The following is a 24,446-nucleotide window of genomic DNA, read 5'->3' as shown; positions in this document are numbered from 1 at the left end:
GATCCAGGAATACAGCTATTTCTTTTCTTTAGGGGTATTATTATGATCGTCGTACTCCCCCGGACGATCACATTCTTCTTTAATAGATATCTCATATTTCTTTCTCCCCCTCGAAATGTGGCAAGAACTTTTCTGCCACAGTTTCGAACAACCATTCACAACTCTTGTGAATTGAGGAAACTTTGAGTATCTACTTCATTTATCTGATTACTTCATATGTAATGAAGTTATCTGTTAACTGGTATGGGAGTACTTTCTCCTTATTCCTCATTCCATTTCGGAAACTCAAAATAGTTCTTTATTATTAATACTTTTGCAAGTCACACTTGCATATCATTCTTATCTTTAGGTTCGTCTGTAACTTTTATTCTCTTTGGATTTATTGAGTGCTTAATGACCGTTACACATAAGGTGTACGGTCGATACTAGGAAAGCATAATAGCTACTCCATACTTTTCTCCCAGAGTGGGACACATTAAATGCACATGAGTCATCATATCTTTCTCCTGTCATACAGGATTTTTTTTGACATAATACTATGTCAACTTTACCCGGTTACGCAGGTATTTTCCCAGACTTTTTTATCATAATCATCTTTTCCCGCTATGCGAGTAATTCCCTGTAAGGCACATAAATGCCAGAATTGGCTCTTTTGACTGCATATTCAATCATCAAATTCAGAAATAAATCCGAATGCTCTTTAACACACATGCTTGATCCGACGTTGGTCAAATTAAACACGCATGTTGCTTGTTTCATTTCAAATCATGTTGACTGAAAAACCTTCTTCATAGAGAGTACATGAAAGACATTCGTCAACCAAGACTCTCAATGATTTATCTCTTTTCTTTTGAAGCCATTCTTTAGAGAGAACATACTCTCTCACGTTATGACCTTTCTTGGTCATCTTTCGGGTCACAAGTACCCAGACATTCGCTTTCACGAATGAAAGCATGGAAAACTTTTAGTCTGAGAAAACTTAGCCAATAATCAACAATAATGAGCATAAAAAATAACCCCATGTTGGTCTGGTTAAAAAAATATGCACATTAAACTTTTAAAACTTTCTTTTATATTCTAAATCACCGTTGTGGCAGAATTAGAATAAAACACCATCCTTCTACATTAATTCCATATCACCGTTGGGCGGAAATGAAAATAATGCATATAACTCATAAACAATGTGATGATAGTATTTCTATTAAACAACTTTGCTAAGAAATAATCATCATCATCAACTTTATTGCAGCGGGAACAAGAAATATACAGTTCTCTAGCTCAAGAGCATTTCTTGATCTTTATCTGTTCTCTGAAAATTGATTACTTTGATACAAAAATTATCAGAGATTTAAGCTTTGAACATAAGACTCATAGAATTATAGTACTGTTATGATCAACGTTGGTCAGAAAATAACAATACCATATTTTAACTTCAAAACAAATATCTTTCTTTTATCATAGGGAAACTATCTGCATCTTATTTCACCCACAAGGGGAAAAACATTGCTAAGAACAATTTTTCCAATTAAATTTTCCCGTTGGTTCCAATTTAACTGGAGGATAAAACTTTTACTTTGCAGCGGAAACTTTATAATATTCTATTCAGAAACAATTTTGCACTTTTTTACTCGCTAAGCAGTTTTAACCGATTGGTACGAAAATGCATTAGAGAAGCAACAATTTAATCTTTTAATTTAGTTCTGTTCACTTTTAAAAGAGCACTTTTATTTTTATTTGCAGCGGAAACATGAATAGAAAATTCATGAACTTTTAGTTTTTACAGAAACTTTTCTTTCACTAAATAAAAATTCATGAACTTTATTATTTTCTTTATAAAATTCATAGACATTTCCTTTTCTAAAAAATTTCTATTTTCATTTTCATAAACTTTTCTGTTTACTTTTCTATTTTCTAAACAAAAATTTTCATTGGAAAAATTTGCATAGAAAAACTATCTGAAATTTGCCCAAAACTTGGACAGAAAACAGAATAAACGGAAAAAAGCAAAACTGCAGCGCAGCCCAGCCTCGGCCCAGCGCGCGGCGCCCGCGCCCGCTGTGGCTGGCCACGGTCCAGCGGCCCAGCTCGCCACTGCCAGCCTCTCAGCTCTTTCGGCCCAAAAAGCCCGGCATGAGCTAGGGTTTCAATCTCGGCCGTCCAATGCGATCCGACGGCCGGCCGATGTTTTCTCTCGAGCAAAAACGCCCACCGCGCCGCTCGGGTCAAAACCCTAGTCATTTCCCCACCGCGCCGCTCGGATCCCCCTCGCTCTCTGTCCCGACCGAGTCGGGCCACCGCGCCGCGGCACCAGGCCGGCCGCCGGCGATGAGCGCCACCGCGCCGTGCGCGCCTCTGTTTTCTTCCCCCCATTTGCTTTCCACCCACCGCACCTCTCTCCCCCGCAACGCCCCGGATCCGGCTCCTCAAGTCACACCGGCGCGGCGAGCCAGGGCGGAGCGGAGCGGCGAGCTGGGGCGGCGCGGGGAGCTGTGACCGGTCCCCTGCGAGCCATCCACTTCCCCCTCCCCACTTTGTTTCTGCGAGAGAGGAAAACAGAGAGGCTCGGCGGGGCTACCCCTTTCCTTTTCAGCGAGAGTAAGGGGAGCGCGGCCAGATCGCGCCGTGGCCATCCTCCTCGCCGGTCGCGCGTCCTCCCTCGGCGGTGAGCGCGCCGCCGTCGAGGGACTTGGCCGCGGTGCTGGCCTTTTTTGTCTTCTACTTTTCTTTTCCGGCAAGCCGTTGAGCTAGCTCCGTTTGTTCTTCGTCCGACGCCTCGGCTTGCCGATGCGCGTCCGGATCGAGAGGAACGGCGCGGCCTTCCGGTTCTTTGCCCTTCTTTTCCCCTCTTTTTCATTTTGGGGTTAGGGTTCTTGGGGGAAGGGGATTTCCTTTCCTTTTCTGTACCGAAAATCCTAAACCAATCTCTGGCTCTGATACCATTGATAGATTCTGTGGATCGGTTAGGCTAGGATTCCGGCAATCGTGGTGGTAGGTATTACCTTCTTCTTGTGGCTCGAGGAGTTCCCGGTGCCGGCCATGGTGACGGTGGCCGGTGATGGCAGAGTAGCGGTGGCGGTGCTTCCCGTCAGCACTGCACTAACCCTAGATCGGTAGGGGATGTAGGTGGGGTGTACGGCGTCGCGACGAACCTCGTGATGCGAGCCGCCGGCCCCCACCTCTTTATATAGTGCAGGTGACAGGGGCCCGTCAACCATAGTGAGTTGAGCACCCCCGATCAGGGCGCAGATCTAAGGGCCCGGTGGGCCGTTGGGCCCACACGGTGGAGATCATCCTAACAATTAGGTCTTTAGGACGCATCCCCTAAGAGCATCTCCAATAGGTTGTCCAAATTTTGACGGTCCAAAACCGGAGATGTAAAATTTGGACCGCCAAAAAATGTGTTTTGGAGCTCCGAAAAAAGGCCAACTCCAACAGATGGTCCAAATTCATGGTCCAAAAGAGCAACTTCAATAGATGGTCCAAATTCATGGTCCAAAACCGGCCAGCAGCCGCGCGGCTGCTGTTCAGCCGCTGTCCAGCCACTGTACAGCGGCACATATTGCATAAAACATGTTATTGCAAATTGCTTGACATAGAAGATACAAGTGCTCCCTGCCATCGCCAAGTTGTCATCAATGTAATTTGCCGGAACACCATATGCCATCATGCGCAAAGCTGGCAGTGACCTTGTGCGCGCGGTGGAAGAAGATGGCCGCTAGTTGGATTGGCTGCTGCGGACGGCTGCGGTCGGCTCCGGACGGCGGCGGTTATAAGAAATGAGCTTGGAGGCCGGCCAAGAGGAGCTCGACGGGCGGCGAAGAATAGTACGGCCGCCGGGCGGAGGGCTTGGTGCGGCGATCGTGCGGCCGGCGCAACGGCCGTGGACAGGCTCACGGCCGACGGGGAGGAGGTTGGCGGAGGCCTACCGCGGCAGCCGGACCGCCGGAGGCGCCGAATCCCGCGCCGGCTGCCTCCCGATTCGGCGGCGTCCGGGCGGCTGCGAGCCGGCTACCGGCGAGGGAGGCGACGGGGGCGACGGCGGCGGGGATGTGGGGTGGCGGCGGCGTCGACGGCGAGGTTTTGGGCGGTTGCGGCGGCGGATTCCAGCCGGCTGGTCTTCGGGCGGGCGGACGGGCGCGGGCGGGAAAGGAAAGGAAGTGGCGGTTGGGCGTTCGCGGGCGACGCTGGTTTTGGACCAGATGCACCTCGTGATGTAAATTTGCACCGCGAGGTGTTGTATTTTACATCACAAGGAGGCCACGGTCCATTTTTTTGCATATGGACCGTCTGTAGAAGCAGCTTTTTTTACCCCAGACGGTTCAAAAGTTAGGTATTTTTACATTTGGACCATCTATTGGAGTTGCCCTAAGTAAAACTCAAGAGCTGACATTTATTCTTCTGTAACAACGAGAGGACAACTACAATGCAAAATACTAGACAGAATAATATTTTATTACATGGTACGTAGCACCGCCGTCCATCCATACAACGTACTTTATTCTGACACACGTAGCAACGACACCGACACTTGCCCTGAAATGTGGTATGGCGCTGTGAGCTAGCACTGCCGTCGACGGGGTCGCCGGCGGCCGCCGAGACTGCTCACGGGCGTATGCATCATGCATGCATGGTTTCCGTTTCAGGCGTCGGACCAGGTGATGACGGCCGCGTCATCGGCGTTGGCGTCGAGCCCGAGCGCCTTCCACACGGCGAGGGAGGTGTCCACGATGTCGTCCGCGCACCCTTGCTTGGAGTCGCACTCGTCCACCACCTTGGCCTCCACGGTGCGCCCGGTGTGCGTGCTGGTGATGCGGATCATCCTCTCGCACCGGCGCCCGCCCTCGTACCAGCGCGTGGACAGCGCCGCCACCATGTCCCTGTTGCTGTGGTACCTGCCGTCGCACTCCGACGGCCCGAATCCCTCGCCTCTGTCGAAATCGTTTATCGTCATCACGCCGGGGGTGTCGCCGCCGGCGTGGTGCCGCGCGGACGCTTGCAGTAGGATCACGAGCATGGCCACGAACGCGAGCTTGGTGTTCGCCATTGCTTGACTTGCTGTGGGTACTGATGCTGGGTTGTGGCTGGTCTGAGGGGTTTATATAGGCGCACGTACGTCTATACCGACGCTCTCTCAGTCTCGGTGTGCTCGATACAGGCCCAAAATGGCTGCGTACTGCGTTAGGGGGCAACTGAATTGTAGAGATGAGTTCGTTTGGATTACGTGGTGTCGCTGATGTTACAGCGGTAGTAACCAAGAATGGAACTCGGCAGGTCGCTGTTGGCAGAGATGGTGCCAATTTCTACTACTCCAAACAAGGAAAATTTTCCTAAATCTAAGCTGTTAATCGTGATGTACTACAATATGACTGGATGAGCAAGAGCAAGTGTTGGTGTGTCCAATGTACTAGATACTTATATCATGCGCGTTAATCGTTATTGTTGTTTAATCACGTGAGCCCTCTAGAATTTCTTTTTGAGGAAAATGCAGCAGCTCTGCCATCAATATGTGTGTGTGTGTGTGTGTGTGTTTACAAGTTTGTGCAAAGGCAAGAAAACAAACGAACAAAAACAATGCAAAAATGAATAGTTAAAACTCCAACCTCATAATGTAACTAGAGAATACCACACACGTTCCCGCGGGAATCAATTAGAAATTTTACTGATTTGATTGTATGAAACATGCATAGTTGAATTAATAATATCTAAACATAAATTTAAAATAAATATTATATATTGTATTTTATTATTGTGTTTTTTGAATATAAGTGGCATAACATAATGGGAAAAAACTTACATGCATGTTGAGTCGACTTTTGATGAGGTGGCATGTGTGGTTGGGTGGGATGTGTGCATGGTATGAACTAATAACGGAAAACATTTTCTCATGCATGTTGTGGTGGGTCTTTGATGGGATGGCATATGTGCATGCATTGTAAGATAATAGAGGTAGTGGGGATGAACTATTTAGGTAGATGATACCCCGCGCATTGCTACAGGAACCGATTACAATATATTTTGAGAGATTTGATTGTATGAACATGAACATTTGAATTAATATTATATGAACTTAACAAATAATACATATTATATATATTATTTAATTACTGTATAGTTCAAAGTAATTATTGAATATAAGTGGCATAATATAACGGAAAACTTTTTGCAATGCATGTTGAGTGGACCTTTGATGAGATGGTATGTGTGATGGGTGAGATGTTTGCATGTGATCAACTAATGATTTTTTTTCACATGCATGCTGTGGTGGGCCTTTGATGATGTGGCATGTGTGCATTTTAAAATAATAAAAGTAGTGAGGATCAACTATTTAGATATATAGGATAGGATAAAAAAAGAAAAAAGACAAAAAATATTGTTTATATCAAACATCTAAACTTAATCAAAACTTATGGAAAAAGGAGGATTATTTGCGTAGCTAATTTGGTTTTCTATGGTACACAATGACAGTCGCCATGATCATGCATAATATGATCATTGAGCATGAGTGCGGGAAAGATCTAGATTATCCTTCTATGAATCGATGCAAAAGCCTGGAAAGCCGTGTAGAAGGGAAGACTGCTTCCGACGCTTTCTTGAAGTTTACCGTGACATTCAAAATTCGAATACCCATGGAGATCTCATCAATGAGTGATGGGCATGGAATGGGCAACAAAATCTCTAGTTTTACGACTTTATCTCTATGTTTCATGCATGTGTGATGAACTTTGTGTTATGTTTGACGAATAAATTGTGTTGAATTAGATGTTGTGGATTGATGAACTATGTAATAAGTGCTATTTGTGTTATGTTTGTTTTTGAATTTATTTGAGATGAATTTGATATTATTTTTGTTGAACTTGTTTTAATAAGAAGGCCAATGTTTTGGGGCACCAGTTTTACATCATCTGTTACGACGAAAAATTTCTTCTGCTCTAAAACCTTCTCTCTCCTGTCTAAAACATTTTTTGACACTAACTTTTACATCATAGATGCTCTCATGAGAAGCAAGTTTTTTTTTAGTCTAGTAAGAAGTAAGTAGTGGGAACTATCCGGGTTTTTTTTTGAGGGGAAGGCCTTACGGCTAGCTTTATTAACTTCAAGCAAATCCGCAAGTAAAACCGAAATGAAACTAGGGGAAAAGAACTATCCGGTTAATATTTCTGAGGAAAAGAACTATCCGGTCAAATGCCAGATGTCTCGCCTCGAGCAAGGCCCGGGAAGGAGAATGTTTTTTTTTTCGAATCAAGGAGCAGTCAGTGGGTGTGCCAAGCCCAGGAACGGACGACAGACTCGGCCCACTGCGCACGGGGGGAGGTGGGTGGACCCCACGCACCCGGGCCGCGCTTTGAGATCCGAGCGCGCGGGTTCCGTGCGCGATCGGACGGCGGGGCGAGGTCCTGGAGGCCACACAAAGCGCACCCAAGGCGCCGCCCCCATTTCTCCTCCACCCCCCATCCCCATCTCGCTCTCGCGGCCGAGAGATCGAATCGGAGAAGAAGAAGGAGCGGAGAGGCCTCTGCTGCCCTAGCTCCGCCGCCCCCCACCAGCCATGGCGCTCGCCGCTCGCCTCGTATCCCGCTCCCGCCAGGTTCGTCCGCGCGCCAGGCTCCCTCCCTCCCTCACACACCCCCCGGGCCTCGAACCCTAGTAGCTTTTCGGTAGATCTGATCCGGCGCGCGTGCATCGCCGCCCGTCTGATTCGGTTTGCCCGGGATCTCGGTCGCGCCGGTGAGATTTCTAGTCGGTCGTCGATCGGGGTGCTGGGAGTGATTGGGGTCTCCGAGTACGATGCTCTTCGATTTGATCGGATCGATTGATTCGTTGCGGTGAGATCCTCTCGGTTAGGAGGGGAGCCGTCGCAGGTTGCGGGGCACAGGGGATTGGAGTCGGGCCGGCCAGGGAACAGCTCTAGATCTTTCTGCGCCAATGCAATTCCCCATTTCGGCTCCCTCCTTGATCCGTAGTCATGTGTATTCATACCGACCGAAGGAAGCCATCTAGACTGCCATGTTGCATCCTCATTAATAGAAATGCTAATAATCATGGCTGCGTCCTCTTGGTCTCCTGTTTCCCGAGCTGTGCATGTCCTCTGCTGGTGTGTGGATGGTGGTTTTCTCGTTGAACTTTAGTTTCGTCTTGTCCGAGATGTGCAGGTCTTTTGGCTCATCTGTGCATAGTGATTTATCATTGAGCTTGAGACCATAACAGTGTAGACTGGCACTGGTTTTGTTTAATCTGGACGTTGTTGTGTTTAAGACTGTTAGTCTCTTTAGTTGTAGAGTGGAGCTATTTGATGTCGGAACATTTCGTTTCTGATGTGTCTGTCAAATTCACACTCTGTGTATGCTGATCAGTTTGTTGATTAATGTTTGTGCAGTTATATTCTGTCCAAGCTGCTTTGGCCAATGGAGGTCTCACTCAAGTCCGCTCATTTGCCAAGGAGGCAGCTCCTGTCAGCGGAGATGGTACGCATTTTAATCCTTTGCTGCATTTGTGTGAAATTAACATCTTGGTATTGTATGCATAGGTATTCTGTGCATGTTCTGTAATAGTGTTAGTTCTGAAAAAAATACTTTCAAATTATAACTGATTTAGTTTTGGTGCAAGAATTCACATCAAGATTTGAATTTGTTGTGATCGGCACTGTTTCCTGGCTTGCTTTGATATTTTAATTGGTGACTACTGAGTGATGCTACATCATTAAATATTACTTTGTGAGAAGACTGAAATGAAGCATGCAGGACATGGAACTTTAACCTAATTAAATGTTGGGAGCTAACTTCTATATCTTGAATATTTATCTCATGATTAGCTGTGCCCTTAAGGATGGATCAATCAATATTATCTCTTTCCCTGAACATGCAGCGTATTCATTCATTTTGAATTTTCATCGAGTTTGTTAGTTTTGCATTTTCTTTGTAAGTTTTATGGCAACAATGTTCCTAGTACTGCTTCTGTTGTTGCTGTATTTATTTATTTAATAACTTATTGTGTAATAGTCCTAATTTCATTGTTCCCATGTTGTACAGACCTATTGAAGGGCATCTTTTTTGAGGTGAAGAAAAAGTTTGAGACCGCACTTGGGGTCCTTAAGAAGGAGAAGATCACGATTGACCCAGATGACCAAACAGCAGTTGCTAACTATGCCCAAGTCATGAGGACTGTAAGAGAAAAGTACGAAAATATATAGGCTTTTGCATTGCATGTTTTCATGATCATTGAGCTTGTTACTTCCTATTGTTTTTTCTTCACTTTTGTGCTCTGTTGCACACAGTTCTCTAGGTCCGGTGTTTTGGTACATTATTTGCTTGATTGCCCCCTCTATAATCTGGCCCATGGTCTGCAACTAGAACTTGTATTTACTGAACCCTATTGTCCAATATTTGAGTATCAATATGGAAACAAGCATTTCACATTTATATTACTTGCTGACTGAATAGAATTGATAAGCATGTGAAAGGTTCAATTTTTCTGGGTGTAAGATGTATTCCTCTGAAATTAAGGAAGTTTTACATGCACATTTTAATGCCCTCTTTGACTATAAGGCTTTGTTTTCTGCAATTAACCTGATTGGACATAAAACATTTGCTCAATGGATTCCATGTGAATCTGCCATCTCAAACAAGCACCCACTTTCTTACTTTATCTTATTTTAAATCATTTGAGATTATTGTCAATGACCTGATCGCCACTACTCATTGTCTAAATGCAGGGCAGATCTTCTTTCTGATTCTCAGAGAATTAAATATACTATTGAGACTTTCACGAAGGGCATCCCTGATGCAAGGACGTACTTGGATACCCTTCAGCAGCTCAGGAAAAAGTATGCCTATTACCTAATTAGCATCGGCTGTTTATTCCTATGCTCTCAGAAATCCTTATGCTTGAGCTTGACATGAATATTTGCTCAATGAATGTTTTCCTTTATTTTACACAGGAGTGGTCTCATAGATGATATGGGTATTGAGGATATGATGATGGAAGCTCTCGAGAAAGTTGAGAAGGACATTAAGAAACCTCTTCTGAGGAGTGACAAGAAGAACATGGGTCTCCTCTTGGCAGAGTTTGACAAGATTAACAAAAAGTATGTAAATATGTGCATCTTCTACTTATCATGGTAGTATCCATTCAGTTTCAATTGCAAGATAGTCATCGATAATTTCATGGAGAGACATGTGCTGATGACCGGAAAATCTGTATCATCTGCAGTTGCTATTACCTTAGTAGCACTTACACATTGAATGAGGTTGATATTTCCCTTAAGAAGAGAAATGCATCCCATTGTTGATTTTCATCAGGAGATGCCATTGATAATTCATGTATATGCATATGCTGATGACCTGAGAATCTGGGTCATCTGTGCTATTACCTTTTAGCAGCACTTCTTTAACAGCTTTTAACCTAGACGCTGAATGAGATTGACATTTCTCCTGAGAAAAGGAATGCATCCCATTGTTGATTTGCTACAGGAGTTCTTTTATTCATACTGCAAAACAGTTAAAATGATGCCATGGCCCCTGTTGTTTGTTCCTGAGTGTTGGGTATCTGGATCTGTTGCAACATCTGCTGTTTAGTCCTGTTAGGTGCATGCTAGACATGTTTTAGCTTGACTAGCATGTGTTTTATACGTTCTTCTCTTGTCTTTGGAACTTGAAATAGGCTTGGCATTCGGAAGGAGGATCTTCCCAAGATTGAGGAAAATCTTGAAATGGAACTTGCCAAAGCTGAGCTGACGGAACTTAAGAAGGAAGTTGTTGAAGCAATGGAGGGCCAACTAAAGAGGTATGCCTCTTCAACTTACACCACTATTTGCTTGAGTGGTACCTCAAATCTTTCAAGGCTTGTAATTGGAAAGCTAGAAATCTCTTGAGGCAAAGTTTCAATGTAAAGCACTCAAGTCGTCATAGAGTTTCGTGAATTTTATATATGCTGTCTGTATCTCTTCTTCGCTAACAAGTTAGCGATTCACTGACATAATTTGCCTCCAGGGAGGAGTTTAAAGATGAGGCGATGCCTGACGTCAGGAAGTTGGACATTAGAAACTTCCTCTAGGTCCCTGATTGATGATAACCCTCGGGGTGACCGATCTGTGATTTTTCTTTTCAAGTGACGGCCGGTGCTGTAAGCCACACCGAATGGATGTTATTGTTGCTTTTTGTAATAAAACTGCACCGAAAATATGACAGTCAACCGTTGAGTTGGGTTGCTTGGTTACCTTCCGGCGTTGAGAGTTTTGTTTCTTAGGCTGGCAACGTGAACATCAAGCGTTGCTGAATATGTGCCTGCGGCTGCTGTTGTATGTAGTAGCCACACATTATAATTATATGGGATGTTCCAGTGTCTTGTTCACCAGGTTATGAGGCTTTGGCCATGGCTTTAACTGCAGTTTCGATTTTCATTGACATGTTATACCTGGACTTCAAGTACCTTTTTGGTAGCACTTCCTCATAGCTAGTGCTTCGAAGCATCAACCATCGATCCAAAAGAAGCCACGATTAATTATGGTTGTCAATGTTATTCATAAAGAGAAACATGAAATGAAAATCCAAACTTTGGGCAAGTTAATTTATTTATATTATATTCCAATAAGACACATACTAGTCAAGCTAACATGTAGCGTTGCAACCTGCGGTTTGATCATAGTTGATAATATTTTGAGCATAGTTAATAATATAGCTTGGCATGTAATTTATAGCTAATGTAATAGCCTTTTTTAACAGAATAGAGACGCAGACGAATGTACACTTATCCTTATAAACGCATGTACGCACACCTTATCTTTATGAGTATCTTCAAAAGACTGAGTCGACATATCATTTTGAGATTGCACCACAAAGAACGTAACCATCTGAGCTATACTCAGTTTGCTAGCTAATGTAATAGCTAGCATGTATAGTAGTTGGCTACAAGAAATACTAATTTATTAACATATGACCCATCTTTCATTCTTACAAACCTTATGGGAGCCCGTGCTAAAGTTGGCCGTCTGCTTCTCTTTTCTTTTTTTCAACTTAGCAAAAACATAATATTTAAATTTTTATAGTCCGCTTATATCACCTTATTATACTTGCTCTTAGTGGTTACCCCGGCATAACATGGTTGATTTCCAACATTATGCATTTATAGCCTTTTGTTTTTTGAGATCAATATGCATTTATAGCTGGTAGGTGTGTGTATGCAGTATCTTCATTTTTATCAGGAAAATCACAATATGCATTTACACTAGATTTGCGTTCTAACATGAAAATCTTCAAAATAGATTGGTTGTTCTTTCCTATATATCATTTTGAAATAATTGTTTAAGCATCACAATTGAACAAATTTACTCACAAAAATCCTTACTAACTTTTACATTGAACTATTTAGCATTTGTATAAAAGTTGTTTTGGCAAACGGTAGCGCTCTTGAGGGCTAGCTTTTATTCATTAACAACCTATGTACCGTAAGTAGTTTCTCCAAGGGAAAGGAGATGGCTTCAAATGTCGTTTTTGAAGTCATGAGCAAAGTAATTTGTTTGAGAAGGCTCTATTAGCTAGAGCATGAGCAAAGTGATTCTCGGACCTAGGACCGTGGAGCACTTTGACGGACCTGAGACAAGAAATAATGTCATAACTTAGCAAGAAGATTCCTTGATTCCACAGCATCAACCAAAGTCCTGCAATCAGAATAGAGGAAGCAAATCTGCAGCCCAATGCCTTGGTTGCCAAGGTAGCAATTAAGGCCATCGCTTCAGCCTGCAAAACAAATTGCACATTTGTTGCCGACGCATGAACGAATGCTGTGTGCTTGGTGAGTGTATTGTTGAGATATACTTTGAAGGAGGCTTCATTCTCAGCCATCGAAAGGTTGCGTCCACATATGCTAGAGTACCCGTAGATTAGATTGTATATGCACATCTGTATTTAGGAGAGAATAATAATTGTTATCTTCATGAGATATATTCCTTTCCCTCTTCTCCTCTATTAAACCCGCAGTAAGTATTGTCTTTGCATCATGAAGAACTTGCATATGACTTCATTTTCTTTTATTGAAGTGGTGATAATTTTTGGCTCTCAATATGTTCCAAAGAACAGTGAAAACAATATCTAGTTTTAACTCGGATTGTTAAGAAAACATGATCATTTGAATGATATCAACAAAATATGAATTGGAGTTCAACATGTCAGTTTTGAGGTCAAATTTAAACCAGATTGAGCTAGAGAAATTGCATTGAAAGAAAAGGTTCAGATCAAATTCTATTTAACAAGATCCACAACATTCTTTGTTGGTATGACTGGAATACCTAGAAGCTCTTAATTGTGTTGCAACAACTCTCCTAATAAGCCCCCAAGCAAAAGTTTTGACCCTAGGGGCCATGGTTTTGTTTTTCCCAACTTGACTGAGCATAACACTCTCTCAATCCGAAGTAAGAGCTTGTCTTCACAAAGAGCTGCCTTGGATCTCCTACACAAAAGTTTTGTATGCACTTTTTCTTTTACAATCTGAATTAGGAGCGTGTGTCCAACAAATGGCATCTTCAAGATTAGCCTTGATAATTAGAATATTCAAAATTTCATTGTTAACAGAATCATCAACGTAAGCACTAATTTTTTCTTCATCCCTTATGTGTCGTCGTTATGCACTTCTTCCCTCATCACCGTTCCTTATGGATGTACCATCTTCCTCCTATCCAGGCTCTGCGTCGGCGACCACCTCGAAGGGGAGAATTTAAGTGTTCAATTATGGTAATCACTAGAGTTGAAAGTTGTATTTTGAATCGGATCTCACCTACTCCGATGCAAAACGATGGATTCGGGCGGTTCATCAGACGAGGAGTATGGACGGGGCACAACTTGATGAAATGATTCAAAATGACGAGAAAGCTGAGATGATCATGATCATGAGCATCCAACAGGAAATGGACTGGGAGGTGGAGCACATTCTCAACTTCAAGGGCACAATCAAAGGGAGGGAGTGGAGGCACTCGATCCCTACTTCAAGCTCACCAGGGATTGTTGAAGATAACTATCATTCTCTACTAAGCAGAAATGCACGACTACTCTGAGGATACTTCCATTCGGTACCGCCGCTGATGCCATTGGTAAGATGGTCCGGACGAGGAAGAGCACATGCCTAGAGACCACGGTCAAGTTTGCCCGTACCGTGGTGCATGTGTTTGGAGCAGAGTATATGAGCGAACCAAATGTGCCGGATACAGAAATGTTGCTAGCTATTCGAGAGGCAAGGTTTCCAGGTATGCTCGATTCAAATTGCATGCATTGGCAATGAAAAAAGTGCCCTAAAGGTTTGAGCGGGATGTACAAGGTCACACCAAAGAGACCGCCATCATATTGGAAGCAATAACATCACATGACTTGTGGATTTGACATGCTTTCTTTGGAATGTCTGATTCTCACAACGACATTAATGTGCTTCAGTGATCTTTCGTGTTTAGGAGACTTTGTAACGGGCAACCACCGCCATGCAACCTAACTGTCAACGCAGTGACTACAACATGGGGTACTATCTTGCCAATGTTATATATCCTCACTGAGCGGCGTTTAAGACCATATCCGAACCCCAAGGCAACAAACAAAGCCACTTTGCAACAATGCAAGAGGCATCCATGAAGGATGTGAAGAGGGCATTCAGAGTGCTCCAAGCTCGCTGAAGAACTGTTTGTGGAGCTGCAATGGTGCGTCATTCACGTGTATAATGGACATGCATAGGTTTGCATGAATTTGAGAGTTTGGATTTGAGATGTGTGACTGTCAAACATGATTTATGAGGGGCTGTTCGAGTCCGACACAGTCTATAGACGTATAAGGGGCTGGATTTGACGGAACCGGCTGTAGATGCTCTGAGATTAGATTGCACAGCAGGTGAAGCCCGATTATTCGCCAAGAAGAAATAATTCAGCTCCTTGCCATGCCAGCCTGTCCGCCCCCACGCTCGAGAGTGTGAATGAAACCAAAAAGACCCATTTGCCCCCAAGGCAATAATCAAACCCGAGCTCCCTCAGCTCGCCTCTCCATTCACACTCGAACCCTCGACCTCTCCACCCAGCGCAGCCTCGCCGTCGCCAAGGAGCGGGGCAGCCTGCTCCACCACTGCGGCCACTCCGGCCGGCGACCGCGCGGCGTCCTGCGGCGAGGTGCTTCCCTTCGCCCCACCCCGTGTGCATTCTTCTCCCGCTCCCTCCCTGCTCGCCGCGCCCACCCGCTCCCCCTCTTTCCGCTGCTGGAACAGCACGCCCCCATCCAGCCCGGCGACCGGCAGAGACCCAGGGCGGCGGCTGCCAGCGAGGTTATCCCCGCACCATCTCGCCGCTCGTCCCATCCGCTTGCCAGATCGTAGGTTTTGGCCCTCGATTTTGCGTCGTACGAACGAACCCTAGGTTTTGTTCGCGAGACGAGATATGGCTGCTTTCGAGGGGGGGATTTGCGAGGGGAGAGGCGCGACGGACCACATTATGTGTGGACTAATCGAATTTTTGCTGGCATCGGTCAAGCCATTATCCCAGGGCGCGCCGTGCACGTGCAAGTGCAAAGAGCGAAAGCTCTCCGCCTCCTGTCTATCTATGCTGTGTGCTGGAGCAACGGAAAGAAGGGCCAAAGCTGCCTTTTCCTTGGCCGGGTAAAAAGGGTTAATTGATTTTTTTCTCGAGTGAAGGGGTTAATCGATTTTGTTATGTGAAGAACGAGGAATTTGGCAAAGTGTCACGCCTTTGTCTGACATGCGGGGCCTGGGGCCACCTGTACATGCGTCATTTGTGTCAAATTGCAAATAAATGTGCGGCATCTTGTTGATTTTTCGTTAAAACACATCCCTCAAGGTAAATCATGAGAAGCACATTCAACTTCCAATGCATTTTATCAAGAGACTGCTGGACGAGGGCATATACTCAAATGCCAGCGAACTTCAGAGTGCAGAAGTCTGCACCTGATTTATTGGACGAGTTTTGTTCCTGCACCCCCCCTTTAATTCACCGAGCAAGTGCTTTTTAGGGATATAATGATACTGAGTAACTGCTTAAGCTTCGGTGAGAGACTGAGAGTAAGGCGATATCCCATTTGAGATCTCCAGAGCCAGTCTGATGCTCTGATTCACTAATTGCCTAATTGGACATGTCACATGGAAGTGATGGTGTGTATCTGATGTTGGAATGTTCAGCCATACCATGGAATGAGCTGTAGCCTTGTTTGAGTAATTGGTGGGTTATTGCACCTGCCACACTACTCCTTGCAGATGATTTCAGGTGTTAGCTGCCAGGCAGGCGGTTGTTGCTGCCTAACACTTAGTCAGGCTTATGTGACTGCTTTTTATAACAGTGAATTTAAGTTGATCTTTTGGTCGAATAGCTTTCTGTCAAGCTAACAAGCAGTCAGAGTGGGCAATATCAATACTAACATTTCTTGTTTAATGCTGTTGCAGGTTTGAATTGATCATTATGGTGAAGAGAAGTGCAGAGAAAAGTCATGGTGGCATGGCTGCATGCACATCAAGTTCTGAACCTCCAGAACTTAACCCAAGGCAGAATTTCCGTTTAGGAGATATAACATGGGTTAAGCATGATGGCTCCTCATGGTGGCCAGCCCAGGTATGATGCATACACCTTCTGAGCACTTCATACTTCAACTAGCTAAATACCTTTGCTTTGCTGCAGATAAGCAATTTAGATTACCCCAACATGTTGAACCATTTTGTTGCTGCACTCGATGCCAGTATGGTTCTAAAATAATTCTAGATGGCAGTGAATATGCTTGTTGCATTGTACATCAGCTTAAATTGAACGCTGGCAGATGGTTGCATCTGTAGTAGATCAATTATATAGATCATGTATGAGTAAGATAGTGTGGTCAAGTCTCAAGTGCCAATGCCACAACCTTTGTACTTGTATGATGCAAAGACAAAACATTTCAGACTTTTCCCAACTGTTATGTTCTTCATCCTAGCTTCCCATGCACATATTTAGACCACTTCTATTTCTGAATTCAAGGTCATTGATGAAGCATGTGCCAGTAGCAAGGCCAAGAAGAAGACCAGCCATGATGCTCTGGTTCGACTGTATGGCACATGCCTAGAGTAAGGGTCCTAATAACATGTGAAGCCTTTCTTTTCTTTCTAGTGGCGATCAACTGATAATCTTTACAATAAAGGTAATTGTCTTCACTATTTTATTTTCAGCTTGTATGTTGACCCTTGGAAGTCTAACATGGAATTCGAAATGGTATGCACATCTTCTATCCTACAGCTTATGAGGATGCTAATATGGAGTTGTGGTTACTGACTGAACTGTATTAAAGAAGCTTAAATCAGCTGAAACACGAAAATAACCAACAACTTCAATCATTATTGCAATTTGGTTTCCTTAGGTTTTTAACTCCAGGAAACTGATATAACCAAAAGGCTGAATTGACGGACATATATTCACACACACTTGATAAATTATATAATATTGCATATGTTGATAATGAAATTCTAACAATTGTTCTTAATTATAATATGCTTTGTTCTAACTAACAGAATGTACCAATAGCACGACTCACACATATATGTTTTAGGATTGTACAGGTAAAGCATGTATTTTATTTTATCATTGTTGCATAACTAATAAACTAACTTAGCTGATTGAATGAAATTTTTTCTAGTTAATAATTGTCCTATTTGTTTTTTCTACCTAAACCGGCCATATCAATCGAATCCTCACCCAGCGTCACTACTTATGTGCTGCTTGTAGAGTTGTAGTAATTTTATGGTAAATGATTCTGCTGTATAAACTATAAACTGCTTTTGTTATTTAACTTCCAAGAAAGTTAGTTGTTTTGTCTTCTAACGCATGAATGATATCCAACCCTGACCATTTTGAATTTTAAATATTTCTCCTATGAGCTCATTGTATGCAGTTTCTGAAGAAAGAAAATAAGACAGCCATGGAAGCATTCCATGAGGTGCTTCAGAAGGTAGGGCAATCACCTTTGCTTTGAACATGTTATGAATCACAGTTTGGTAGAGGTTGTTGAGATCCATGTTTAATCTTACAAATGCAGGAGCTATCTCATTTTAAGTCGGCCAGTGATGATGAGGAGGAAGTTGTCAACACAAAAGGTGAATTTCCGTTTTTTGCCTGGAGAATATATGCAGAAAAACACGTTCTGTGTATTGATATGGGGGTCCTTGTGGTTTGATCATTCATGTTATCCCTCTTCATTAGTGGTTTATGTTAACAGTGATATGTTACCGTTTGTGATTCTTTTCACAATGGTGTGATTAGGTAACATGTTCTAGGAGCAGTATCAGTGTCATTGTTGGTAAATTATCACCTGTGTGGTTTTATTTTGCTGATCAAGTTTTAAATCGCCTTGCTATCAATGATACAAATATATTTTTCTTTAATTGCTACGTATCTAATTCTCTATTTTTCATATGGTCTGACCATATTGGCCACAGCCAAGACGTCTACTAAGAAAGTCAGAAAGCAAGAAGGCATAGAGCAGGACCAAGAAGTTCGGAGCAGTGCAAAAGGTGGAGGTGCTGTTCAGAAAGGGAAAAAGCAGAAGGGTGTGAGGCAAGCAAGTGCTCTCGACAAAGCTTTGAGTATAGATTCTGCTGAAGGTTTGAGAGATAAGACACCAAAGCAAGCTTCTGTTGTGCGAGATAAAAAGAGTGGTAAGAAGGCATCATCAGGAACATCGGTGGCCAAAAAGGAAGGATCCTCAAAGCGATCGGGCTGTACCAATCTGAAGGATTCAGATGCGGCGGAGGACAGCACACCACAACTCCATGATACAAGCGCAAGTGAAAATGCAGCTGAAGCAGGAGACATGGCATCAGTGAATCGAAGCCAGCACAAAACTGGTTCGACGGTCGAAGGAACCCACCGGAAGATAAAAGCTATGGTCAGGGATATACTGCTGGGGGACGTCATAGACAGGCAGCTTGCTGCTGAAATGGCGTATGTGGATGAAGTGATCTTTGGAATCTGTGAAGCTACCGAGGCAAAGGCGGCTGCTACTACTGAGACAGAGGGTGGACTGAGCACCAAGCGGGCCGCTAGTGGGCTGGAGGCTGACTCAAGCCGTGCTGCGAAGAAGAAACCTAGAAAGGGGAAGGCGACAAAGCCCGAGACCAAGGATCCCAACTCTTCTCCTGTAAGTCGACACTCCATTCTTCTGAATACGATTGTCGAATGAATTTCGCACACTGATTTGACCAAACTCCACCAGAGCAGGGGCGCGGCGGCCAAGGGGGGATCGGAGCAGCGTAGCGCGCGCCAGATCAAGATCATGCAGAGCCTGGGCCTGATCGCGCCGTTGGGATCTCCGTTCGACGTGAAGGGTTCTACTGCAGCCGCACGTTGATGATATTTTGTAATCACACCATTGGTTCTGTATGGAAACCCGTAGTTATGGTGCCTACCTGATCTACCTACTACTAGTTTACTAGTGCCAATTTCTGTTCTTGTTTACGGAAGATTTGGCCCGGACATAGCTGCTGCGCCAGTAAGCGCACAGTTAGTTCTATCTGTATCAGCGCAAAGACGAGCCGCAGTCGCTCAGTGCTGTACCAAATTGGTTATTAAGATATTAAGTTGCGACTTAGATTATTTCCGCTTGGTGCTAGGATCTGTCGTGATTGATGCGGTGGCATGAGTGACCCAACGCTCAGGTTATCTTCAGTTAGCATATTGTATGAGCTGTGGACACTCTGATGCCCAGTGGAAGTTCTCTCCATGTCAGATTTTACATCTGATTCGTGGACTATAATGTGCTATTTTTACACAAGTACTCCCTCTGTATCAAAATACAAGAGGTTTTTTTGACACTGACGGTGTCAAAAAAGGTCCGATATTTTGATAGGGAGCGAGTAGTAAACATGAACTTCTTTTATTTTCAGAAGTTGCAGGGCTCTGGCCTTTTAAGCTGGCATTTCTGCAGTTCCTTCTCCATTTCTTCAACTCTAGATTTAACGATTTGGGCAGCGTATGAACAAACCTGGTCGCCTGTTTAGCCGTGCTTTGCTTTATCTGAACCAAGATAGAATCCGATGTTTGGCTTATCATACAACAAAGGGGTGGTGGCGCAGTTGGCTAGCGCGTAGGTCTCATAGCTAATAACGTGAGTGATCCTGAGGTCGAGAGTTCGAGCCTCTCTCACCCCACCTAAAAATGGACCTGGTGATGATGAAACGCTCTGTGACAACTTTGGGTCGTCACAACTACATCTGAATCATCAGGTGAAATAGAGCAACTCTGAACCTGGTCATCTATTTTTTTTTGCTGGTTCTCACATATCTCAAACTATCACTAGCTTTCTTCAGTGTAGTACTACAATATTTCACAAAGAACACAGTAAATTTCACTGATCCGAGTGACAACCAACCAAATTCTCATACGTATATGATTTGCCATACCCATTGCCTTTTACTTCCAACACTCACATATCAATTTATTTATTATTCCACCACAAAAGACATCATCAGCAACCCCAAAGGCCAAAGCCGGTGGCTCTAACCGTTCATGGCCTTGCGGAGCTTGCGGCAATCCTCCACGCAGGTCGCCGCCGCATCAGCATCAGCAGCGTCCGACTCGCCGTCGACGACGCAGCCCGAGGCCTCCCCGCAGACCCCCGGGCACCCGCCGCCCATCTGGCCGCCCAGGGCGCACACCACGCCGCAGAGCGGCTTGCAGAACAGCCGGGGGTGCCTGAGCCTGCAGTCGGAGTAGCAGCTGACGTAGCATTTGCAGAACGCCGACGCCGCGTCCGCCGCCGGCAGCTGCTGCGCCGACAGCAGGACGGCGAGGAGCACGCAGACGGCTGCAGCCTTCACGGTCGCCTTCTTCTTCCCCTCCATTGATGATGGACTCTTCCTTGCCTGCGACAACTTCTGTTGGGTTGCACGTACGACGGTGCCCCTCTTTATACGGAGTGCAGTGAACGAATGGAGAAGGAGTGATAATAAGTGAAGCAAGCTTGTGCTGGCGCACACGCCATTGATTCTCGGAGAAGTTTTTCCATAGACGAGCTTGATTATCCAAGAAGCTTTTCCTTTTGCAGGTATGGAAGCTCAGATGCTCTTGCCGGATCAAGGATGGAGCGAGCTAAAACACTTTGCTGTTACAACTACCCCTCCCTGTTCCATGAATTGACTGACAAGCTCTATTATCACTTTCTTAATTTTGCCCCTCCCTGTTCCATGAATTGACTGACAAGCTCTATTATCACTTTCTTAATTTTGCAATACATACATACATATACAGAGGAGTATGTAGCACGCAAATTGTTCTTGCTCAAGCAATGTATATGTGCGTGCATCTTATAAAGGTATAGGCTTGTCTGCTCGTTTTCAGGGTCCCATTTATGATCCATAAGCCTCTATATTAGGCATAGCTTCCCAAAAATCTATTCGCCCCTCTCCCGTACAGAATCCGGAGAGGCGGGGTTTTGGAGACCTGCTCTCCCATCGACCGTGTACGCATAGGTGTGAGCTCAGCTCGGCTCATTCCTGCAGCCCACGTCATGTCGTGGCGAGGCGGGCGGCGGAGGAGGAGTGCGCGAGGGCCTCTTTTCTTCTCAAGCTCCAATAACATGCGAAAGAGAAACCCTTATAAGAAGGTCCAACTCCTCTCAAACTTCCGGGGTGGGATTAAACTTCCCACTACACCTAGTGCCAATAAACCAACATGGGCCTTAGAGATTTTTAGAAATTGTTAGATACGCCCTAGGCCCACCCTATTATTTCAACAAATATGCCCCCAATCACCCCTCCCTGTCTCATGAATCGACTGGCAAACTCTATTATCACTTTCTTAATTTTGTAATGCATACATAGATATACAGAGGAGTATGCAGCACGCAAATTGTTCTTGCTCAAGCAATGTATATGTGCGTGCAACTTATGTAGATAGATATAGGCTTGTGTGCTCATGCTCGTTTTCAGGGTCCCATTTCTGATCCATAAGCCTCAATAGTAGGCATAGCAGTACAATTTTGCAACGGTTGCATTAGTGGCACCATGTGAAATAATGACCAGTATATTAGCTGATCAACAACAACTTGCTCTGATTAAGTAGTAATCATTTCACCATCGAACAGACCTGTGACTTGATCTGATTGTTTTTGGGGGCGAATGCAGCAACGCCGCATCGATATATTAAGACTGCAAACAGGATTTACATGGGGGGTTTATGGGGGCTAAAAAGAAGTTACAGAGAGTATTCAGAAGTTAAGGCCAGCTTACTGTTCTCAATCACTGGGAACTATAGATCACACCCCCCAGCCTGCGACTTTTCATTCCCAGACCTCATCGGTGAACCTGATCTGACTTATTAACATAAAACTAGATGTACCGGTGTAAACTGCAAACGCATGTGCACACTCCTTTTTCTTTTCTTATTGGATATGCATTCACCTGCGTTGTTAGAGTTGCATGGTTGCTGTTCTTCGATCACCTTATTTTTGTATGTAAACAGTTGGCAGAGAGCTAGTCTGTTAGACTAGAAAAAGTTGTTAGTTTGGGATGCTTATGCTCTGGTAAGTCAAGTAACCGAATTTGTGCAATTTAACTGCAAACTTGTCCTTTAAATATTTAACTTTGCCATCTCATTGATTTTGCTCTTTTGTTTCAGCTTGCAACGCTCCTCATATCAATATATTACTACTATATATATAGTACAAACATATTATCTCTAAATCGCACGGGACTTTATTATATACTACGTAGTAAAATAAGATGCACCAACATAAGTAGACATCACATCAACGACTCAATAATTCAGAGACGAACGTTCATCGTCAGTCACAGGACGGCTTCCGTGCAGCACCCCGTTAGCCGTGCTTGGCCTTGGCCTTGGCCTCGCCGTGGCGGCGGCTCCAGTAGTTGGCCGCAGCACTTTCAGCAGTGATACAAATAGTATCTAGCAAAATGCAGACAAGAGAAACGATCAATTCAGAGACAAACGGAGAACGGGAGAGCAATCAATTAACCAATATGGTCGGTCGGTGTCCATCGTACTCACCGCCGCCGGTGGCCTCCGTGCCGCAGACCGGGGCCTGCTTCCCGCCGGGCATCCGGCACCCGTTCTCGAAGTCGGGGTCGCCAGGGAAGTAGCAGCCGGCGCAGCAATCACTGCAGTCGTTGACCTTGCAGCCCTGGTAGCAGCACACATAGCACTGGCAGAACGCCGACTTGGCGGGGTCGGCAACCCCGACCGGGCAGACGCTGGGCTGACAGCAGGATGGCGAGCACGCAGATGGTGGCGGCCATCACTCTCTCCTTCTTCTTCCCCTCCATTGCTTCTGGACTTGTGCTTCTTCCTCTCTCTTGCCTGTGAGGATCATTGGGCTGGCTGCACCATTCCCCTCTTTATAGGGTAGGAGTGCAGGTGCAGTGGAGAAGGGTTTCTGTCGACGAGCTTGTGCTGCTGCACATGCCATTGATTGATCCTGAAGAAGCATCTTTCTCCAGAGATGAGCAGAGCTTCATTCTCAAAGAATCTTGTCTTGAAACTGGGATGCTCTGCTCCGCTGCTGCCGTATCAAGGATGGTTGTTACAACTAACTTCCCCTAGGAGGGTTGTTTCCCTGTTCTATGAATCAACGCACGAATTCCACTCTTAGTTTCTTATCTTGCAATGTATACGTATGGAGATGAGTAAGTACTAATATGTACACAAGTTGTTGCCGCTCAAGCAATGTACTACTACATACGCGCATCGATCTTATCCCTCTGAGCAAGGACGTGCCCGGTGCACCCAAGTTTGTGCTGCAACCGGTGCACCACTGGTACATGAAAACCACACGTTAAAATTTGTCAAAAAAAAGCTGAAAACAATTTAACGCATAGAACTTGCATATCTCATGTTACAAACTTTCAAATCCGAATTTGAACCACGAGAAAATTAATAATCAAATTCAGCTACGGTAGTCTTACATTAGTTGGCTCAACTGATGGTCCAGTTTATTGTAACTACTATTCATACATAACACGATTTATTACCGTCGTTTCTTAAGGTGTAGGCTAAATTCGAATTTGAAATTTTGTTAACTGTAAATATATGGTGTGTCTTTGTGTTAAGTTATTTTAAGTCTTTTTAGTAACTTTTGCCGTGTGTTTTCAAGTTGGGTGCACTGTAACAGTTGTTGGGGTGCAAGATGCCCCTCTGTATATGGAGCACACTGGGGATGTGCTGTTAGTACGCCATTGCTTCTGGAAGAAGCTTCTCCTAACTGGGAAAAAACCTTAATAAATTAATAAATTGCCGTTACAACATTTCTGATCACGATGAGGATTAGAAATGTTGTAAATTAATAAATTGCATTCGAAGCTTCTTACCCTTTGCAATGTGTACATACACATAGAGAGGAATAGCAACTAGTACCATTTCTGTTGCATAAGCCTATATACGGACATGTTATTTTGCAACGGTTACAGTAGTTACTACATGCTGGTTCACCAGATACTATTGATTG

General features: G+C 44.4%; 2 protein-coding genes and 1 non-coding gene across 4 annotated transcripts; all 3 read left to right on the top strand.

Annotated features, from left to right (window-relative positions):
* The first annotated feature begins 7,366 nt into the window (after positions 1-7,366).
* On the top strand, positions 7,367-11,354 carry LOC123143582 (probable ATP synthase 24 kDa subunit, mitochondrial). The gene is made up of 7 exons (XM_044562522.1): positions 7,367-7,585; positions 8,375-8,462; positions 9,027-9,171; positions 9,710-9,820; positions 9,935-10,081; positions 10,657-10,779; positions 10,986-11,354. Exons 1-7 carry the CDS (start codon positions 7,547-7,549, stop codon positions 11,047-11,049), a joined length of 717 nt encoding a protein of 238 aa, XP_044418457.1. The 5' UTR covers positions 7,367-7,546; the 3' UTR covers positions 11,050-11,354.
* A 3,569-nt stretch (positions 11,355-14,923) lies between these two features.
* On the top strand, positions 14,924-19,582 carry LOC123143581 (uncharacterized). 2 transcript variants are annotated; one of them, XM_044562521.1, is made up of 8 exons: positions 14,924-15,130; positions 16,411-16,576; positions 16,976-17,061; positions 17,164-17,206; positions 17,883-17,939; positions 18,027-18,084; positions 18,427-19,127; positions 19,208-19,582. In XM_044562521.1, exons 2-8 carry the CDS (start codon positions 16,427-16,429, stop codon positions 19,241-19,243), a joined length of 1,131 nt encoding a protein of 376 aa, XP_044418456.1. In that variant the 5' UTR covers positions 14,924-15,130; positions 16,411-16,426; the 3' UTR covers positions 19,244-19,582. The 2 variants fall into 2 exon arrangements, with proteins under 2 accessions (XP_044418456.1, XP_044418455.1); XM_044562520.1 differs by having other exon boundaries at positions 19,203-19,582.
* A 464-nt stretch (positions 19,583-20,046) lies between these two features.
* TRNAM-CAU (transfer RNA methionine (anticodon CAU)) lies at positions 20,047-20,136 on the top strand. Its single transcript is given in 2 exon segments — positions 20,047-20,084; positions 20,101-20,136. It is a non-coding gene; the product is annotated as a tRNA-Met (tRNA).
* The last annotated feature ends 4,310 nt before the right edge of the window (positions 20,137-24,446 follow it).

Source organism: Triticum aestivum, chromosome 6D (assembly GCF_018294505.1).
Source record: "Triticum aestivum cultivar Chinese Spring chromosome 6D, IWGSC CS RefSeq v2.1, whole genome shotgun sequence".
Taxonomy (NCBI): Eukaryota; Viridiplantae; Streptophyta; class Magnoliopsida; order Poales; family Poaceae; genus Triticum; species Triticum aestivum.
Note: the sequence above shows the minus strand (reverse complement) of the source record. Positions and strands in the feature narration are given on the sequence as shown.

What these genes read in the sequence shown, in the direction of transcription:
- LOC123143581 (XM_044562520.1), top strand. Translation starts at nt 16,427, where the DNA reads ATGGTGAAGAGAAGTGCAGAGAAAAGTCATGGTGGCATGGCTGCATGC. An exon ending in CCTCATGGTGGCCAGCCCAG is followed by an intron (nt 16,577 to 16,975) that starts GTATGATGCATA and finishes TCTGAATTCAAG; the next exon opens with GTCATTGATGAAGCATGTGC. An exon ending in GGAAGTTGTCAACACAAAAG is followed by an intron (nt 18,085 to 18,426) that starts GTGAATTTCCGT and finishes TATTGGCCACAG; the next exon opens with CCAAGACGTCTACTAAGAAA.
- LOC123143582 (XM_044562522.1), top strand. Translation starts at nt 7,547, where the DNA reads ATGGCGCTCGCCGCTCGCCTCGTATCCCGCTCCCGCCAG. An exon ending in TTTGACAAGATTAACAAAAA is followed by an intron (nt 10,082 to 10,656) that starts GTATGTAAATAT and finishes AACTTGAAATAG; the next exon opens with GCTTGGCATTCGGAAGGAGG. An exon ending in ATGGAGGGCCAACTAAAGAG is followed by an intron (nt 10,780 to 10,985) that starts GTATGCCTCTTC and finishes ATTTGCCTCCAG; the next exon opens with GGAGGAGTTTAAAGATGAGG.